At 40.2% G+C, this 19,424-nt stretch overlaps 1 protein-coding gene across 4 annotated transcripts in view; it reads left to right on the forward strand.

Annotated features, from left to right (window-relative positions):
• Nucleotides 1–19,424, forward strand: part of bod1l1 (biorientation of chromosomes in cell division 1-like 1) — a 30,646-nt gene that overhangs the window by 2,704 nt on the left and 8,518 nt on the right. For 2 of the 4 annotated variants that reach the window (XM_034291797.1, XM_034291798.1), the window contains exons 7-22: nucleotides 163–259; nucleotides 391–517; nucleotides 618–681; nucleotides 834–2,628; nucleotides 2,751–2,818; nucleotides 2,933–3,023; nucleotides 3,166–3,285; nucleotides 8,609–8,655; nucleotides 8,774–8,846; nucleotides 9,271–9,329; nucleotides 16,331–16,417; nucleotides 16,542–16,614; nucleotides 18,042–18,100; nucleotides 18,194–18,329; nucleotides 18,541–18,593; nucleotides 18,802–19,365. In XM_034291797.1, the coding sequence (XP_034147688.1) occupies nucleotides 163–259; nucleotides 391–517; nucleotides 618–681; nucleotides 834–2,628; nucleotides 2,751–2,818; nucleotides 2,933–3,023; nucleotides 3,166–3,285; nucleotides 8,609–8,655; nucleotides 8,774–8,846; nucleotides 9,271–9,329; nucleotides 16,331–16,417; nucleotides 16,542–16,614; nucleotides 18,042–18,100; nucleotides 18,194–18,329; nucleotides 18,541–18,593; nucleotides 18,802–19,365 (3,513 nt within the window). The remainder of the gene's footprint in view (nucleotides 1–162; nucleotides 260–390; nucleotides 518–617; nucleotides 682–833; nucleotides 2,629–2,750; nucleotides 2,819–2,932; nucleotides 3,024–3,165; nucleotides 3,286–8,608; nucleotides 8,656–8,773; nucleotides 8,847–9,270; nucleotides 9,330–16,330; nucleotides 16,418–16,541; nucleotides 16,615–18,041; nucleotides 18,101–18,193; nucleotides 18,330–18,540; nucleotides 18,594–18,801; nucleotides 19,366–19,424) is intronic. The other 2 variants (XM_034291799.1, XM_034291800.1) reach the window with 2 other exon arrangements.

The raw sequence follows: 19,424 nt of genomic DNA on the forward strand, positions 1-19,424 counted from the left end.
TTTTGTTAGATAGAAGAATCCCCATGTTAGCCATGTGAAAAAACTGCAGTGCTTCTTTAATTTCGAGGCATTGAGTTATAAGTGGAAGTAGCATTTTAGTTGGAACTGGTTGTAAATATATCACAATGAAAATAATGTATTTTATTTTGTAAATTCTCTCAGGCCAAAGACAAGGAGGAGAGGCTGTTGAAAAGACAGCAGAACAGGGAACGCATGGAGGAGAAGCGTAGACAGAAGGCAGCTCAAGTTGAAGACCAGGGTACTTAGTTTAAAATCTATATATTCCACAATGTGCTTCTCCCTTTTTAGTGCATCAACCTTTATACCAGATTATTTGACCTTTGTTGTTTTTCCGAAAGTAGTCCTCTCTGATGATAACTTATTGTACAGAGACAAGGCTGCAGACTCCTTCACCCAGCCTGGAAGCTCAGGATCCCAGGGCGAAAGCAGCTCGCAAGGAAAAAAAAGTTCTTGAGAAAAAGATGGCTGTTAGTAGGAAGAGGAAGCGAGACTTGCGGTATGTTTGCGTGTCTTCATTTTGCTGACTTGAGTGGATGCTTGTGTTTGTTAGTTATTGGAAATGTGGCTGTGTCACTTAAATTATTTTTATTCCTCAGGAAAGAGGGATATGTAATAGTCAAGAGAAAAGAAGATACATCAGGGGACATTAACAAAAAAGAAGTAAGTGCTGCATTAATGAACTGGGAGAACTGTTTTGGTCTTTTTTTTTATAATTGACACTTGGCTTATTAAATTTAAAGAAATAAATGTTTTACCATGAAATATTTGTTTAGGTGCTGATGTAATATTCATACCTGCTTCCTCACAAACAGGAAGGAAAATCTACTTCCTGTAAGAGCTTTCATCACAAGTCAGTCAGAAAAGTCTCAGAGTCTGTAGCAGCAGAAGATGGGTACAGAAGGAAGAGCGGAAGCATCTCTGAGGACGCTGGAGAACCTAGAAAGCTGACAGATAAAAGTCGAACACATTCCTTTATCCTGGACTTGGAGCAGGGATCTGAGTCACCACTCAGGCAGCGACTCGCCGGAAAATTTGACCGCCTTTCTCGCAAGGAGTTAAACCCCAAAGAGCGCAAAGAGAAAGAGCGCAGCCTGTCAGACGAGCGTGCCAAATTTAAGCAGAAGAGGGTAGGCGGTGAATACCACACAGAGCAGAAAGAAGGGGTCCTCATAAAAATATCTTCTGATGACAAGGGCGAAAGAAAGTTCAAGGTCAAAGGTGACCGGAAAGTGTCAATGAATGTCAGGGAAGGTAGGGCTTCTGTTTCAGAAGGGGGTGCCTCTGATGAGGGGGCTGGCAGGGAAATCACAACCAAGAAGGGGAAGCTGCCATCTGCTGAAGCTGCCAAATTTGAGAAGGACAAGATGAAAGAGAAGGAGAAAGACAAGATGAAAGACAAGGACAGGGAGAAGGGCAAAGGAGAGAAGATTACAGTTAAAAGTGGCCCTAAGCCGTTACTATGTCCGGATTCCACTGGCTCTTCTGAGGAAAGGTCTGACATGGAGCCTGGATATGAAATCATCAAGAAAAAAGAGAAACACCCCAAAGATATCCTTAAGAGGTCAAAGAACCACAATGAGGACATGCGTGGAGAAAAAACGAAACCTAAACCTGACAGTGAGAAGGAAAAACCCAGTGTAGAACATGTTACTCAGGAAAACCAGAAGCCAAGTAAGTCAGTCTCTGAAACTGAAAAAAAGTCCAGAGAGACGGAGCCTGGATTGAAGGCCATGGAAAAGTCTAGATCCAAATTGAGAGAAGATCTAAAAGTTCAGTCTTCATCTAAAATGGATAGGAAAGCCCTGGCTTTGGAGAACAAAAACAAGGGTGGGTGCAGACCTGAAATGGCAAAGGAAAGAAATCGTGAGGGCAGCCTGAAGGAGCAAAAGAAGGATCCTGAAGAAAAGCAACTAGAGAAAATGGAAGGCAGGACTGGGAAGAAAATGGTTGACAAAAAAATCAAAAGTCTGGTACAAAAAGAGAGCCAGGATGAGAGAAATGGGCATAAAGTGGATGAAAAGTTGATTAAGTCATCCTCGGTTTCGTCCCCAGCTATTACTGATCTACCTCTGAAAATAAACCATCAATCCAAGGACACAAGCACAGACTCGGATCGCACCGCTGCTACCTTTGCCACCTCAATCTCTGATGATACGTATGATGCTTTGAGCGACATCACCCCTGAACCGGAAGATGATGATGATGTTGTAATGCGACTTCAAGAAGTGGAACCGGGTCCCTTGACAAGTGGGGCAGATGCTCTGCTGACTTTGATGGACATCTGTACTTCAGCAGATGCTAGACTTTGTGAAGGAAGTGGCATCACCAGTGCCATGCAGGAAGACACCTGTCCAGAGCTCTCCTTTCAGGAAGCTGACATAAAGATGAAAGAGGCTGCTCTGACCCTGCTCTCCATGGACCCCGAAAGTATCATATCACCTAGCTTGGTCACTCTGGAAGTCAAAGAGGTGTCCACACCTGCTCTTCAGCTGGAAACAACACTGTTTATGAAAGAGCAGGAGGATGCTGAGGATGTTATGGAAATTGATAAAAGTGATGTAACGACTACTTCCTTGTATTCAGAAAAAATGCATGAATGGTCTCAAGGTCAGGGTAATCTGTTTCTAAACCTGTTCAATGGCTGGTTCTTTTTAAAGTATCAAGATGACTATTGAGAATATTTGGAAGACTTATTAATACTTAAATTCAGTCATTTTTTCCCCCTGTAGATGTTTCTTACACTGGTGTGAAAATTACAGATGTTACAACAGAGACTTTAGTTGGAGGGATTTTGCAGGTGAGATTGGCTTATTATTATTATTATGTTTTATTGTAGTTTGATGTAAATGTTAGTTCAAAAGTTACTCAGACTTTAGGAGAATCTTAGTAAATTCAAACTTTTGTTTTAAAGGACAGTAAAGCTACTATTGATAGAGATGAAAAACTAGGCCTTGTTGTTCTTGAGCAAGAGCCTGTATTGGGATCATCAGTCAACAAACCAGGTATAATATTCATACCTTTGTTTTAAAAACCCTTACCTAGGGGTTTTACAAGAACATAGTTCTAGAATTTCCTCCGTTCCTTCATTTTGGTGGAATATTAATTACGTCTTTGTGCTTTTACCTACCATTTCTTCTATTTTAGCACCAAGTGAAGCTGCGTCTGAAACCGAATTGGACAATGTGAAATCTGAAACCATTGAGGATTCTGATGCAGTTCCCATTCAGTATGTAGCAGACACTTCTAGTCAAGCAGGTAAAGATGGTAAAATACTTTTTTTGTTCTTTATTTTTTCCCCCTTTATTGTAAAGATCATTATTTTGTCAACCACTGTAAGGATGCTACGAAACTCAATACTTTGATTTCAATAGGTGCAACATTAGAATACAAAAATTAGAATTCTTAATTTTTCACACTTTTGCTAATATCAGTTATACCAAAGCCTAATTGCATGTTAGACAAGTTGATGTCACACCTCTGTAAGAAAGACATAAAAAGTTATCATCCCAAGTGCATCACCTCTACCATGGGCAGCAGTTGATAAAGGGAAAGTGAGTGGTGTTGATGGGCAAATGCTCATAGAAAAGCACTAATGAAAAGTTAACATTTGTCTTTGGGTCTCTATGAAAAGACGAGTTAATGTGGTTACTTAACGTTTCACTTCTTATACAGATGAGTTGTCTCACAAACTGCATGAGTTTATGTTCACACCTTCAACGCTAACTAAGCTTGCCATGCTCACGGCTAACTGCCATTGCTCCCGATGCTTTGAGGCAAACCGTTTATTGACAAAGAGGAAACAAAATGGATTTAACTAGCCACATAATTTTTTTTTTCTTCCTTCTCTGCTTTGCTCAGTTAATGTTATCAGGTGAACATCAGACCTGTAGAGCATTCATGTTAGTATACTTTCATACTAATATGAATTCAACAACTCTGGCCGTTTGTGCATTTTTGAGTTCTTTCCTTATCTTGCCATTGCCGGGAACACAATCAGTTGACACAATTTATTGTAACCACTATATAGCCTAGCTAGCAAAATCTTTAGATTTAGCATAATTGTTTATGATGTGCAAAAATGAATGGACATGCCATATTTAAACATATGCTTTTTGCATGCATGATGGTTGACGTTTGTGTAGTCAAAATTCAGCATTTCTTAAATGCCTGTTAGTGGAGGAATGTCTGCCGGTCTGTGGCATATCCCTGATTTAAAAACGTCCATTTGTTTGAATTGACGCTTCAATTCACAGTATTCTCATTTTCACTCATATGGGTTTGGCTGTATCTTTTCTAAAGATTGCACTGTCTGCTATTATGACCACTTACATTAAAGGTACAGTAGAACTTGTAGAAAAGTGTTCTACAACCTAAGTTCCCAAAAAGCTGGGACACTGTGTAAAATGCAAAGCAACACAGAATGTAATGATGTGCAAATCATTTAAACCCTATATTCAATAGAAAATAGTACAAAGACAACATATCGAATGTTGAAACTGATAAATGTTAATGTTTCTTGAAAAATATATGCCTACTTTGAATTTGATGCCAGCAACATGTTTCAAAAAAGCTGGGACAGGGGCAACAAAAGACAGGAAATTTGTGCAATGTTAAAAACTAAACCTGGTGGAACATCTCTCAACTAATTAGGTTAATTGGCAACAGGTCAGTAAGATGGTTGTATATAAAGAGCATTCCAGAGAGAATGAGTCTTTGCAGAAGAAAAATTGGTGGGGGTTCACCACTCTGTGAAATACTGCACACAATTTAATTTAAGAAAAATATTTCTCAACGTACAATTGTTGAGAGTTTGGGGATCTCATCTACAGTACAGTACATAATATCCTTAAAAGTTTCAGAGAATCCAGAAAAAGAAGCTAAAAACCGATATTGGATGGCTGTGATCGGCCCCTCAGGCGGCAGTGCATTAAAAACAGACAATTCTGTAGTGGAAATCACTGCATGGACACAAGTGCTTCCGAAAAAAACACTGTCTGTGAACACATTTTTAAATATTTTTGGGAATCATGGTCGCTGCGTCCTCCGGACTAAAGAGGAGAGGGACCATCCGTCTTATTATCAGCACTGTTCTAAAGCCAGCATCTGTGTTTGTATGGGGGTCCAATAGTGCACATGACATAGTTGACTTGCACCTATGTGATGGCCCCATTAATGCTGAAAAATAAGTTTTAGAGCAACATATGCTACCATCCAGACATCTTTTTCAGGGATGGCCTTGCTTATTTCAGCAAGACAATGTCAAACCACATTCTGCATACCACCAAAGACCAACACATTGTCTCCACCATGCTTAGCAGAGGTTGTCAAGCATTCCTCCAGCATCTTTTCATTTGGTCTGTGACTCACAAATGTTCTTCTTTGTAATCTGAACACATTACATTTGTCTGTCTGTAACACTGTCTGTTAGTTCAGTTTCTGTGTTTATTTTCTCCCATTCCTTTTTCCATTCTGGTTAGAGCCAGTTTGTGCTGTTTTTTGAAGGGAGTAGTACACAGCGTTGTACAAGAGCTTCAGTTTCTTGGCAGTTTCTCACACGGAATTGCCTTCATTTCTCAGAACAAGAATAGACTGATGAGTTTCAGAAGAATGGTCTTTGTTTTGGACCATTTTGAGCCTGTAATCAAACCCAGAACTGTTGATGCTCCACATACTGAACTAGTCTATAAAAGGCAGATTGTATTGCTTCTTTAATCAGCACAACTGTGCTAAGAATCATTTTAAAATTAACTTATTAGCAAACACACCATGCCATTAGAACACAGGACTGATGGCTGCTGATAATGAGCCTCTGTATGACCACGTAGATATTCCATTTAAAAATAGCTGTTTCCTTCTACAATACTGTTTACACTGTATTACTGATCAATGTGCTGTTATTTTAATCGACAAAAGATGTTTTCATTAAAACACGAGGGCATTTCTAATTGACTGCTTCGTTTTGAACAGAAGTGTGCCTGGGTTGATATACTATTCTATTGGGGGCCCTATAAAATCGGTTTTTTTGCCGGACCGCATAAGCGGAGCCGGGCAAGAAGAGTGAATGTCTCTTACTTACTGACTGGCTGACTGACTGACTACCCCTTGTTAAATAGCGTAGTGGTTAGTCATGCGGACCTGCAACCAATAGGTCCCGTGTTTGAATCTCGTTACTGTCAAAGCAAATTATGCATTAGGCTTTGTTCTGGATAGATAAAAACTTTGCTGGCTACAACCATCAGTAGCTTTATTATAGTAAGCCTAAAATAAAACTGTTCATGGTTATGTTATGACTATTTCTGGTGGATTTTCCAAGTACGCATCCGTGTATGCTTTTTGGGTCAGGATAGACAAACTTGGCTGGCTACAACCTTCAGTAACTATGTTATAGGAAGCCTAAAATAAAACTGTTTATATTGCAACTATTTCTGGTGGATTTTTTTAAGTTAATCCCTTGGGCAGTAGATAAAAACCCCTTTGACAGTAAAAGAGAAGGGGTTTCCAAGATTCTTGCGTCTTTTCAATTGACAGAAAAATTCAGTTATCTTCACCTACAGTGGATATAAAAAATGTACACACCCCTGTTAAAATGCCTGGTTATTGTGATGTAAAAGAATGAGACAAAGAGAAATAATTTCAGAACTTCTTCCACATTTAATGTGACCTATAACGTTAACGATTCAATTGAAAAACAAACTGAAATATTTGAGCGGGAAAATGTTTAAATACTCACAATAACCTGGTTGCACACCCTTAAACTAAGGCTTTGTTGAAGCACCTTTTGATTTTATTACAGCACTGTCTAATTGGGTAGGAGTCTATTAGCATGGCACATCTTGACGTGGCAATATCTGCCTACTCTTCTTTGCAAAAGCACTCCAAATCTGTCAGATTGTGGGGACATCTCCTGTGCACAGCCCTCTTCAGATCACCCCACAGATGTTCAATTGGATTCAGGTCTGGGCTCTGGCTGGGGCATTCCAAAACATTTATCTTCTGGGGAAGCCATGCTTTTGTGGATTTGGATTTGTGCTTTGGGTTGTTGTCGTGCTGAAAGGTGAACTTCCTCTTCATCTTCATCTTTCTAATGGACGCCTGAAGGTTTTGTGCCAAAATTGCCTGGTATTTGAAACTGTTCATAATTCCCTCCACCCTTACTAAGGCCCCGGTTCCAGCTGAAGATAAACAGCCCCAAAGCATGATGCTGCCACCACCATGCTTCATTGTGGGTATGGTTTTCTTTGGGTGATGTGCAGTGTTGTTTTTGCGCCAAACATACCTTTTGTAAAATGATGGCGTGTGTAATGACTTCTATTTACCATGAGTTTGAATGTGATTGGTTAATTCTGAACACAGCCACATCCCCAGTTATAAGAGGGTGTGCACTAATTTTTCCCGCTCAAAGATTTCAGTTTGTTTTTCAGTTGAATTGTTCACTTTTAGGTAGGTCACATTAAAGGTGGAAAAAGTTTTGATATGATTTATCTTTGTCTCATTCTTTTACATCACAAAAACCTGGCATTTTCACAGTGGTGTGTAGACATTTTATATCCACTGTATATTGATAGTTATTGTATCAGTATCGTTCATGAATGCAAGAAAAACAAACTTTTTTGTGCCATGAAATAGCTTTGGCTGTGTTAAGTTCAAGTAGTAAGTTAGATTCTAGTAAGCCTATTACTGGCTAATGAGCTGTTAAAACGGCCTGTGGCAAAAGCCATACGTTTCATAGATGCTATGTGGTGGAGGTAAACTTAATAAGAAATGTTAGTTAGTTTAACACAATGCTTAATTGTGTCTAGTGAAATATTCAACCCAGGCATGTTGTTAATGCTTGACAAAATTATCTAATGTCGAGATGCTATACGCACAGTGGGCAAACGTATAGCACCGTGGTGTAGTTGTTAAGGACACAGCCGCTCACGTGGGAGAGCTGTGTTCGAACAACATTTATCCCTTTTAATTGCGTGCTGGCTGAACTAGGCTTGCCTGGTTCCTTTTCTGTTGTTTCCAAACATTTTGTTCAACATTTCCCCCAACTCAGTTCTTGGTTATACTATTCCTGGCTTTGTTGATTATTTTTTTTAAATCTACTAATATTACATATTCATAGAGAAAAAAATCTAAATGGCAGTCCATTTCAATGATTCGGTCACAGTAGGTCATCAGTAGGATACATGACCTTTTGATAAATGTAGCCTACCGCTTCTTCTATTTCTTTACGAATGACAAACTGTTTACAATTGTGAAGTAAAGGTATAAGTGCAAACCGCATGCAGGTTAATACAACATGAGATTTGTGGGTGGAAGATGTGAAAACTGCATTTACTTTTTTTCCGCTACATTACATTGTTTCTGCTATATTGCGTTGCCACAGCTGGTGACGTGTCAATGAAATGTGAACAATGACAGTGGATGAGAGCTTTGTTTCCTAGGTGTATGCAATAATTGACATACTTTATTGACTTTTGGCCTGAATGCCAATGCACCTTCATAATCCGCTAGCATGTTGTTTGATATTGTTTAACACCAGTCTTTAGAAGACATCTATCTTTTTAACAAGGTGATGTCTCCCTCTACACCCACACAGATAAAGACCAGACTGACACACAACAGCGAAAGGGAGCCCCTGGGTCTGTAAGTACTCATCTGTCTGTTTGCTCTCCTGTGTTGCAAGAGCGTCAATTACTTTTTTGCTTTCATTTTAATGATAACTGTAGTTACTGTTATTTCATTATTTGTATGCATATTTTAGGCAAAGTCTGATTCAGCTGAACCACCAAAGGAAACTCGACGTGGCCGGCAGATAAAGTTGGTCAAACAAGCCAGTGAGTTCTCAATCTGTCCTTACAGGATTCCCAGATTCAGCGATTTCAGAAGTCTTTTCAAAATCACCCATCCCAGCATATAATGAGAGGGCTTATGTATTTCACCAATCAGTATAAGAATATTAAATAATCACTTTTTTTCCATATAACTAAACACTTGCTGCAGTACAAAAAGGTGGGTAATTTCAATCAAAATCAAGCTACACATTTAACGCATTTCAGTTAATAATTTGACAATCGTTGCATATTGCATTAAATTCAAGCATTTCTTCCAGCGGGCATAACCAAAATTTTAAGTGGAATCTGGGAGGGACTGCCTTATGTTCTTTTTGCATAAATGGCAGGTTCTTTTAATCTGTGTTTTTGTGGTTAGTATGTGTAACTATTTATGCCAAGTCTTTTGATTCGTATGCTTTTGTTACAGGCATTGCATCCAAGTCAGATGGACAAGAGGACGAGAACGGATCCGACCTTCCTGAAGTGGTATTTTTCTGCCCTCTATGACCTAGTGTAAAAAAAATAATCTAGCTACTGGAAAGATTCCCCCCATGTGGTTAAATAACCCTCTGGGAATCTTATTCCAAAAGAAGATAATGCCTTAGGGTTTTTATGAATTGGCCCAGTTTTTTTTACACCACTTAAATTTTACTGTCACCCCATTTCATACAGTTAAACTAAACGTATTGTTTAAATAAGGCAATGTTTTAGTTCCCGGCAGTCCTTAAAATGAGATACAGAAGAAAACGTTTTTAATAGTTTGCTGAGAAGGTGTGATGATACAGAGGAAATTTGTAGTTGATTTACTGAAAAGTTAATAAATGTTATGCGGATTGGATGTAGTTTAGGTGTTATTCACTTTTATTTAAATATTTTGGCAGACTTTGCTGTAAAAGAACTAGGATCCACTTGTTTTTCCGACATTACTTGTATGCAAGGTTGTCATTGACAGTAATCTGTGAAATCCACTCAAACACTATCTGTAAATCAACCCACCCAAGCTCATTAAAAATAACAACATTTTTGGGGAAACCTACCCATCTGGCAAAACTGCTAATATGAAAAAAAAGGTTTCCTCCTAGGTCCCATTTACTGCAGTATTTCTCTGGTAGACTATTTATACGAGCACAAAATGTATTTTTTACCATGCCGACTCACCAATGCGGTGCAAGATTTGGGGAAGGCAGCTGCCCTTGCATAGGGTTTTTCCTGCTTAACTCAAGGGCAACAGCCTTCCCAAAATCCTGTGTGCTGGCATAGCAAAACATGATTTTGCACTCATAAATACCAGGTGGGGTGTTTCCTACTCAGAATTGGGCTATTTGTAATGGTCTTGGGCAGGATGATTTTTCTCTGGAGTCTGTGGGAGAATAGCTGTTTACAGTCAATTAATTCTGGCAACCTTGCATATAGGACCCCCTGACATTGTGGAGATGGGTAATGTCAGAAAAACAAGTGGAACCTAGTTCTCTTTTACACCCAAGCATGTCAAAATATTTCAATAAAACTTCAACCTAGAGAGGGAGGGAGATTAACGATGTGGCATCAAGGCAAGGATGGTAAAAAAATAACGTGGACAAGGCTGTAATATATACAGCTCGGTTTCCTGTTTTATCCAAGTCTATATAAACAAGAACATAGCATAACAACAAAAATAGACAACAATAACATTCACTTCAATTAATTATAAAGCTTGATGAGTGCTTTCATATTTATTTTAAATAACGTTATTAGACCTATGTTAAGAAAAAATACAGCTCCAGAATTATTTTCGACAACTGCACCTTTTTCTTTCCTTTCCAAATAAGTTGAAAAGGAAAGTTGAGTCAGGAACAGAAGCATTCAATTTGCAGTGGTATCTTAATTTTAACCCTTCTGTTCCTCACTCTAAACATTCCTTTTCGACTTTTTTGGATAGGAAAGAAAAAGTTGAAGAAATTAACATTTTACAGTCTGTTTGACGTGCTGATCAAAGGTGAGTGTAAAGTCCGGAATGCCAAGGTTACGTGCGTTGTGGGCTAGGGATACAACGGTGTCATCGATGCTGAGATTGAAAGTGCCAGTTTTGGCGATGGAGGATTTGGTTCCAATGAGTATGAGTTCTGTTTTGTCACTGTTTAGTTTGAGGAAGTTGTCCTTCATCCATGCTTTTATTGCAGTCAGGCAGGATTCAATTTGGGTCAGAGGTGGGTTGGTGAGAGACTTGGTGGCTAGATACATTTGTGTATCATTAGCATAGCAGTGGAAATTAATGTTGAAGTGACAGAGGATTTGACCAAGGGGAACGATGTAGATGATGAAGAGTAGGGGACCAAGTACTGAGCCCAGGGGGATACCTTGAGTGACTGTGGCTGAGTCGGAGTTTAGGCCTTTGAGTGAGGTGAGATAGGAATGCAGCACTACTTGCAAACAGGTTTTGATTCTGGTCCATTTGTTTTAGGTCTATTGCCTCGCCCTTGCGCAGCCAGTGACTGACCGTGTGAACAAGACAGGCTACGATGTAGCACAACATAGTCAACTGTAATCTCCCCAGCCACATTGGCTGGTGAGAAAGATTGCGCTGCACGCAATCTTTATTTTGTAAAACAAATACCAATGTGTTTTGTTTTCTTGTTGAGGAGGACAAACCTGAGGGAAGAGTAACACGCAAAGGAAGGCTGTCTGGTCAGAAAGCTACCATGGCCAAAGACTCCGGTACTGTCAGTTTTTGTCTAGTTATGGATATATTTTTTTGACCCTTGAGAATGAGTACAATCTGAATAACTTTTTAGGTATGATTTTTTTTTAAACAATTGATGTTCCAATTGGCATACTTTATGTTGTCTTAAATGACCCTTTTTTTCCTCCATCCTTGCCTTGATGCCACATCATTTATCCCCTTCTCTCAACTTCCTTTAGCTGTACATGGCTATGCTGTTTGCACTCATTTAGCATCTTCACACTCATATATGTATATTGTTAATTACTTATATATGTTAATTGTATATTTTTACACTTTATGCTTATAAAATGTTGTTGCAGACAGTAGCCTACATACCCTAACCTAATTGTCTTTTCACCAGTCATCTTTGTCTTTCTCGCGAACTCTGCTGGAAAAAATCTGTGAATCTACTAGATGTCATCTGAAAAATTAACAAATGTTATGCGGATTGGATTTAATTTACGGCATTATGTTTTATTTAAACATTTTGCCATGCTTGGGTGTAAAAGAACTAGGATCCACTTGTTTTTCCGATGTTACTCTTCTCCACAATGTTCAATTTGTTAAATTAGAAAGAGATTACATTAGATAGCGAGCTATACAGTAATGATAATGACTCCAGTCACTCCATGGCTGGTTCAACCCTCTCCTGGGGAGATCTACGAACTGTAAGGCTTTTGCCACTGGCTGTTTTAACTGCTTATTAGCCAGTAATAGGCCTACTAGTATCTACTTACTGCTTGGAATAGTCATAAGAATTGAGCCATTGTTAGCGAGACTGAAGAAGAACTTTACACTGCCAAAGCTATTTCATTTCACGTTCCGTTTTTTTTCATTGGTGAATGACATTGATGCAATAACTATCAATATGGGTGAAGATGACTGACTTTTTTTCGTCAAGTGAAAAGATCAGAAAATCGTGGAATTCTGTCCCGAACACATCTTAATTTATAATTTGATTTGGCAAGGATCGAACACTGGTTGCCTACATCGCAGTTTGCGTCTCTAACCACTACGCTATTTAACATTGCATAGTCACTCACACACCCACCCACCCACTCAGTAAGTAATTTGCTTCTTGGCTGGCTCTGCAGTCTGGCAAAAATGTAAAAGCAAAAAACATTCAGGGCGATGACTCTGCATGTTAAGAGCCCCTGAGTTTTGACTGCCAGGTGAATGAAACCCGTGAAGTAGATCGTTGAAAAGCAAGCAATAGTGTTGTCTGAACAAGCTAGCATAAAATATTACGTCCTTATTTAGACAAGGCGGAGATGAAGCTGTCATCTGCACCTCCACAGACGAAACCCTATCGTCGCCGGTAGCTAACAGTAGCACGTCTTCACCCGCAACCAGCCTTCCCAACACAACATCAGTGTTCATTTCATCAATAAAAAGCAACAAAAAATACTCTTAGTTGACATAAACGGGACTAGACAATTATCTTTGACACTAATAATAGTAAACAATATATATGTTTTCATGGTCATCGAAAGACATCTGAAAGCACATTATCCCAATATAGAGTTAGGTCCAGAAATAATTGGACACTGACACATGTTACAGTTAAATAATGCATATGGACTTAAAGTGCAGTCTCTCAGCTTTAATTTAAGGGTATTCACATCCAAATTGGAGGAATAGATTAGATTAGATAGTACAGTACAATGAAATGCAGTATTATAAATTAGGAATTACAGCTCGTTAATGTCGCCCCCTCTTTTTCAAGGGACCAAAAGGAATTGGACAGTTGACTCAAGCTGTTTCATGGACAGGTGTGGGCTGTTCTTTTGTTATAATTTTCATCAATTATGCAGGTGTGGAGTTGATTCCAGGTGTGACATTCTCCTTTGGAAGCTTTTGCTGTGAATCCACAACATGTGGTCAAAGGAGGTCTCAATGCAAGTGAAACAGGCCATCCTGAGGCTGCAAGAAAAATAAAATCACCAGAGAGATAGCAGGAACATTAGGAGTGGCCAAATTAACAGTTTGGTACGTTCTGAGGAGGTAGGCATATAATTATCCAAATCTACCTTAAAGAGACATCTTCACAAGAGCAAATACCGCAAGGTGCAAACTATTCATATGCCTCAAGAATAGAAAGGCCAGATTAAACATATAAAAAAGCCACCCCAGTTCTGGAACAGCATTATTTGGACAGATGAAACTAAGATCAAACTGTACTAGAATAATGGGAAGAAAAAAGTATGGAAAAGGCTTGGAACAGCTCATGATTCGAAGCATACAACCATATGTATAGAAATCTTGACAAAGTATTGAAAATTTAAATTTTATTTATGATTGTGTTAATTTGTCCAATTACATTTGAGCCCCTGAAATAAGGGGACTGTGTATGAAAATGGTTGCAATTCCTAAACGTTTTATACGATAAAACCCCTTGAATTAAAGCTGAAAGTCTGCACTTCAGTCACATCTCGGTTGTTTCATTTCAAATCCATTGTGGTGGCATACTGAGCCATAATTATGAAAATTGTGTTAGGTCCGGAAATATTTGGACACTAACTGTACATGTAAATGTTATCCAAAAATAGGATAATTATTTTAGTGCTTTTAAATCCCTAAATTAGTATGTTAACTATCAAAACGTTATTGAATCTTTTCTCCCCTCACTTTTCAAACTGATATTTCCATTAGTTAAACTGCTCGAACAATAACAGGTGTGCAATATGCATTTTCCACTGGCTAATCCACTGCATATTCCAGAAAATCACATTGTATGATTTTTAAGTAATTAATTTTGTATTTTATTGCATGACATAAGAATTTTATATATCAGAAAAGCAAAACTTAATATTTGGTACAGAGACCTTTGTTTGCAATTACAGAGATCATACGTTTCCGGTAGTTCTTGACCAGGTTTGCACACACTGCAGCAGGGATTTTGGCCCACTCCTCCATACAGACCTTCTCCTGATCCTTAAGGTATTGGGTCTGTCGCTGGGCAATACGAACTTTCAGCTCCCTCCAAAGATTTTCTATTGGGTTCAGGTCTGAAGACTGGCTAGGCCACTCCAGGACCTTGAGATGCTTCTTACGGAGACACTCCTTAGTTGCCCTGGCTGTGTGTTTCGGGTCGTTGTCATGCTGGAAGACCCAGCCACGACCCATCTTCAATGCTCTTACTGAGGGAAGGAGGTTGTTGGCCAAGATCTCGCAATACATGGCCCCATCCATCCTCCCCTCAATACGGTTCAGTCGTCCTGTCCCCTTTGCAGAAAAGCATCCCCAAAGAATGATGTTTCCACCTCCATGCTTCACGGTTGGGGTGGTGTTCTTGGGGTTGTACTCATCCTACTTCTTCCTCCAAACACGGCGAGTGGAGTTTAGACCAAAAAGCTACATTTTTGTCTCATCAGACCACATGACCTTCTCCCATTCCTCCTCTGGATCATCCAGATGGTCATTGGCAAACTTCAGACAGCCTGGACATGCGCTGGCTTGAGCAGGGGGACCTTGCGTGCGCTGCAGGATTTTAATCCATGACGGCGTAGTGTGTTACTAATGGTTTCTTTGAGACTGTGGTCCCAGCTCTCTTCAGGTCATTGACCAAGTCCTGCCGTGTAGTTCTGGGTTGATCCCTCACCTTCCTCATGATCATTGATGGCCCACGATGTGAGATCTTGCATGGAGCCCCAGACTGAGGGAGATTGACCGTCATCTTGAACTTCTTCCATTTTCTAATAATTGCGCCAACAGTTGTTGCCTTCTCACCAAGCTGCTTGCCTATTGTCCTGTAGCCCATCCCAGCTTTGTGCAGGTCTACAATTTTATCCCTGATGTCCTTACACAGCTCTCTGGTCTTGGCCATTGTGGAGAGGTTGGAGTCTGTTTGATTATGTCTGTGGACAGGTGTCTTTTATACAGGTAACGAGTTCAAACAGGTGCAGTTAATACCGGTAATGAGTGGAGAATAGGAGGGCTTCTTAAAGAAAAACTAACAGGTCTGTGAGAGCTGGAATTCTTACTGGTTGGTAGGTGATCAAATACTTATGTCATGCAATAAAATGCAAATTAGTTATTTAAACATCATACAATGTGAATTTCTGGATTTTTTTTTTAGATTCCGTCTCTCACAGTTGATGTGTATCTATGATAAAAATTACAGACCTATACATGCTCTGTAAGTAGGAAAACCTGCAAAATCGACAGTGTATCAACTACTTGTTCTCCCCACTGTATGTTCCTTTGGCCTTATTTTATATCGTAATATGTTTAGGATACTAAAGGTTAATGAGGCAATAATAATAATTGGACTAAAATGTGAATAAAACATAAGAGCATTTCTTTGACCATAAATGGCTCACTGCTTTTGTCATTTTGACAAAAACTAGACAAAATTATTATTCAATTGATATAAATGCAACACTGTGACTAATAGAAATGTTATGTCACTGATTTGAAGCCACTCGATAATAAACAGGGATACAGAATTCTTTCAAAGTGATTTGAGAGACTGATAGCAACTACTGGAAGCGTTTGGTTGTAGCCATTGCATGGAACCAGTTATTGAGTCCTATTTTATACAAATGAATTTGTATACTGTAAGTAGAGATGTATTGTGTTGGATGTTCAAACAGGTTCTCTTTTTTTTTCTACAAAGTTTTGGTTAAGATCTTAACACATTCAGTGACAACGTATCTATTTTGTTTTAGTTTTCTTTTTCTTTTTTTTAATGGGGGTTGGGGATGGTTGGCTGTACTGGCACCATACATTACAAATATATGTTATATGGCCCCAGTGCCCTTGCTAACCTGTTTTGCTGTGGTAGGACAATGGACAAAAGGCCTCAGAACCCAGACCTCTACGAAGAGGAAGGTCATCTAAAACCTCTACAGATGGGGAGGAACTTACAGAGGTTATCATCATCCTTCTACTGCTCTGAATGACTCCCTGATCTTTTGCCTTCAGGGATAATCAGTTCCTCAGATATGTTAGTGAAGGCTATGCGGTAACCCTGTGGGATTTTGTTTTCAATACAGCCTGAGAAAGTGGAGGAGACTCCCCCTCGTCGAGGAAGATGGCCCGGTGCTTTTTCCAAAGACACAAACTCAGGTACCAACGCAGCTGTATGGAAATGTTGGAATTCCAGCGGTGGTAAATTTACCCAATTGATGTAATCAATTAAAAGTAAAATTAGCTTAACGAAAAAAAAATATCAAAAGTGAAAGTTTACATAATTTCAGGGGCCCTCTCCCAACACTCTGACATGAATTACTTGGAAGCATTTTTTGGTGTTTGAAATTAACACATTCCTGTGCCTGCATAATGTCTTTTATTTAAGGACAGTAATCATATGAAGCCATTTATTATCACATTGTTTTTTGGCTCCTTTTTAAATCATAATGATAACAGAAATCACCCAAATGGCCCTCATCAAAAGTTTACATATCCTTGAATGTTTGGCCTTCACAGGTGAAAATGCCAATTAATGGTGAATTTCCCACACCTGTGGCTTTTTAAATTGCTATTAGTGTCTTTATGTAAGCAGTCAATGAGTGTGTTAGGTGTGGATGCACTGAGCAGGCTAGATACTGAGCCTCGGGGAGCAGAAAAGAACTGTCAAAAGACGTGTGTAACAAGGTAATGGAACTTTATAAAGATGGAAAAGGATATAAAAAGCTATCCAAAATCTCTTGATACCAAGCCAAGGTCAGATAGACCAAGAAAGATTTCAGCCAAACTCACTGAAGAATTGTTCAGGATACCAAGAAAAACCCACAGGTAATCTCAGGAGAAATAAAGGCTGTTCTACAAAGAGATTGTGTGGTTGTTTCAAGGAGCCCCATGTTATCAGAAAGTACTGGCAGACAATTTGCATTTTTCTGCATGACCACTGTGCTCTTGGACTCTCTTGGACTTTCCACCAGGACAATGACCCTAAGCAGAAGGCCAAGTTGACCCTCCAGTGGTTTCAGCAGGAAAAGGTGAAGGTTCTGGATTGGCCATCACAGTCTCCTGACCTAAATATCATCAAGCCACTCTGGGGAGATCTCAAACATGCGGTTCATGCAAGACAACCAAAGACTTTGCATGACCTGGAGGCATTTTGCCAAGACCAAATGGGCAGTTCTACCACCTGCAAGAATTTGAGGCCTCTCAGACAACTATTACAAAAGACTGCACACTGTCATTGGTGCTAAATGGGGCAATGGGGCAATACACAGTATTAAGAACTAAAGGTATGCAGACTAAGAACTAAGGGTATGTAGACTTTTGAACTGAACAGGGGTCAGTTAATTTTTTTTGTTGACATGTTTTTTTTTATGATTGTATCGTGCTGTTATGACCTACAGTTGAATGTGAATCCCATAAGAAATAAAAGACGTGTTTTGCCTGCTCACTCATGTTTTCTTTACAAATGGTACATATATTACCATATATTCTCCAAGGGTATGCAAACTTTTGAGCACAACTGTATAAACCCGTTTCTCTGTATAAACCCGTGTCCGGCAATTACAACATATCACTTCCCTATACAGGAAACAACAAGAAAAATGCAGACGAAAAAGCAAGAGAGATCTCAGAGGAGAAACGGCAGGTAAATTCAGTACATCATCCATTTGCTTCGGTGATTGCAAAATGATTCACACCATTATTTCAGTTGAGGGTTCTGTTTTGTGGATGACACTAGATTCTTCAGAAAGAAGATGAGGAGAGGATTGTGCAGAAAAGAGGCGGTTGTCGTGGAAAACCTACTAAACCTCTTGTCTCCAATGATGAGGCCAAAGAAGTCATGGAAACCTCAGATTCTAAGATAACCGATGCCCGTGAGCTTATCCCGTTATTTTGACAACTTTGTTTCATCCGCAGTATCACCTTATAGAATGTCTGATAGACTTGCATGATTGGGGATTTTTTAAATATTTGTTCACATGCAACCAATACATTTTGTTATATACAGAGCTCAGGAAGGCGTGAATTGAAGCTTTTGACAGAACTTGTCTGGCATTTGTCACAATAACTGCCTCTTTATTTTAGGCAAACCTGCAGTGAAGAGGAAGAGGTCTGACGAAACTGAGCAATCTGAGCAGGTGTGGCTTGTCCTCTTTGCTAATCACATGGAACCATGTCCAGGTTCCAGTTTGACCCTCAGTCTGTGAAAGGGATGGACACATGATTGCCATACTGGAAAACCCTCCACATAGCCAGAGCTAGTTGCATCCATCCAAATATTGTTTCTGATGTATAAACGCTGGCTCTAGCACCGGATGTTTTAAGTGAAATTTGATTCTGTTAAAGGTGAGCCAGTCTAGGGAACAGGAGGAAAACCTGCCTATAGAGCAGCAGGAGGAGGAAGATACAAAGCCTGTGGAGCCGGAAGAGGTGGATACACAGCCTGAGGAGCAGGAGGAGACCCAGGCTGTTGAGCAGGAGGAGGAGGAATCCCAGGCTGTTGAGCAGGAGGAGGAGACCCAGGCTGTTGAGCAGGAGGAGGAGGAAACCCAGGCTATGGCGCTGGAGGAGACTCCGGCTGTGGCGCTGGAGGAGACTCCGGCTGTGGCGCTGGAGGAGACTCCGGCTGTGGCGCTGGAGGAGACTCCGGCTGTGGCGCTGGAGGAGACTCCGGCTGTGGCGTTGGAGGAGACTCCGGCTGTGGCGCTGGAGGAGACTCCGGCTGTGGCGCTGGAGGAGACTCCGGCTGTGGCGCTGGAGGAGACTCCGGCTGTGGCGCTGGAGGAGACTCCGGCTGTGGCGCTGGAGGAGACTCCGGCTGTGGCGCTGGAGGAGACTCCGGCTGTGGCGCTGGAGGAGACTCCGGCTGTGGCGCCGGAGCTGGAGGAGACCCCGGCTGCGGCGCCGGAGGAAGAGGGGGAGACCCCGGCTGCGGCGCCGGAGGAAGAGGGGGAGACCCCGGCTGCGGC

This window comes from Esox lucius, chromosome 4 (genome assembly GCF_011004845.1).
Source record: "Esox lucius isolate fEsoLuc1 chromosome 4, fEsoLuc1.pri, whole genome shotgun sequence".
Lineage (NCBI taxonomy): Eukaryota > Metazoa > Chordata > Actinopteri > Esociformes > Esocidae > Esox > Esox lucius.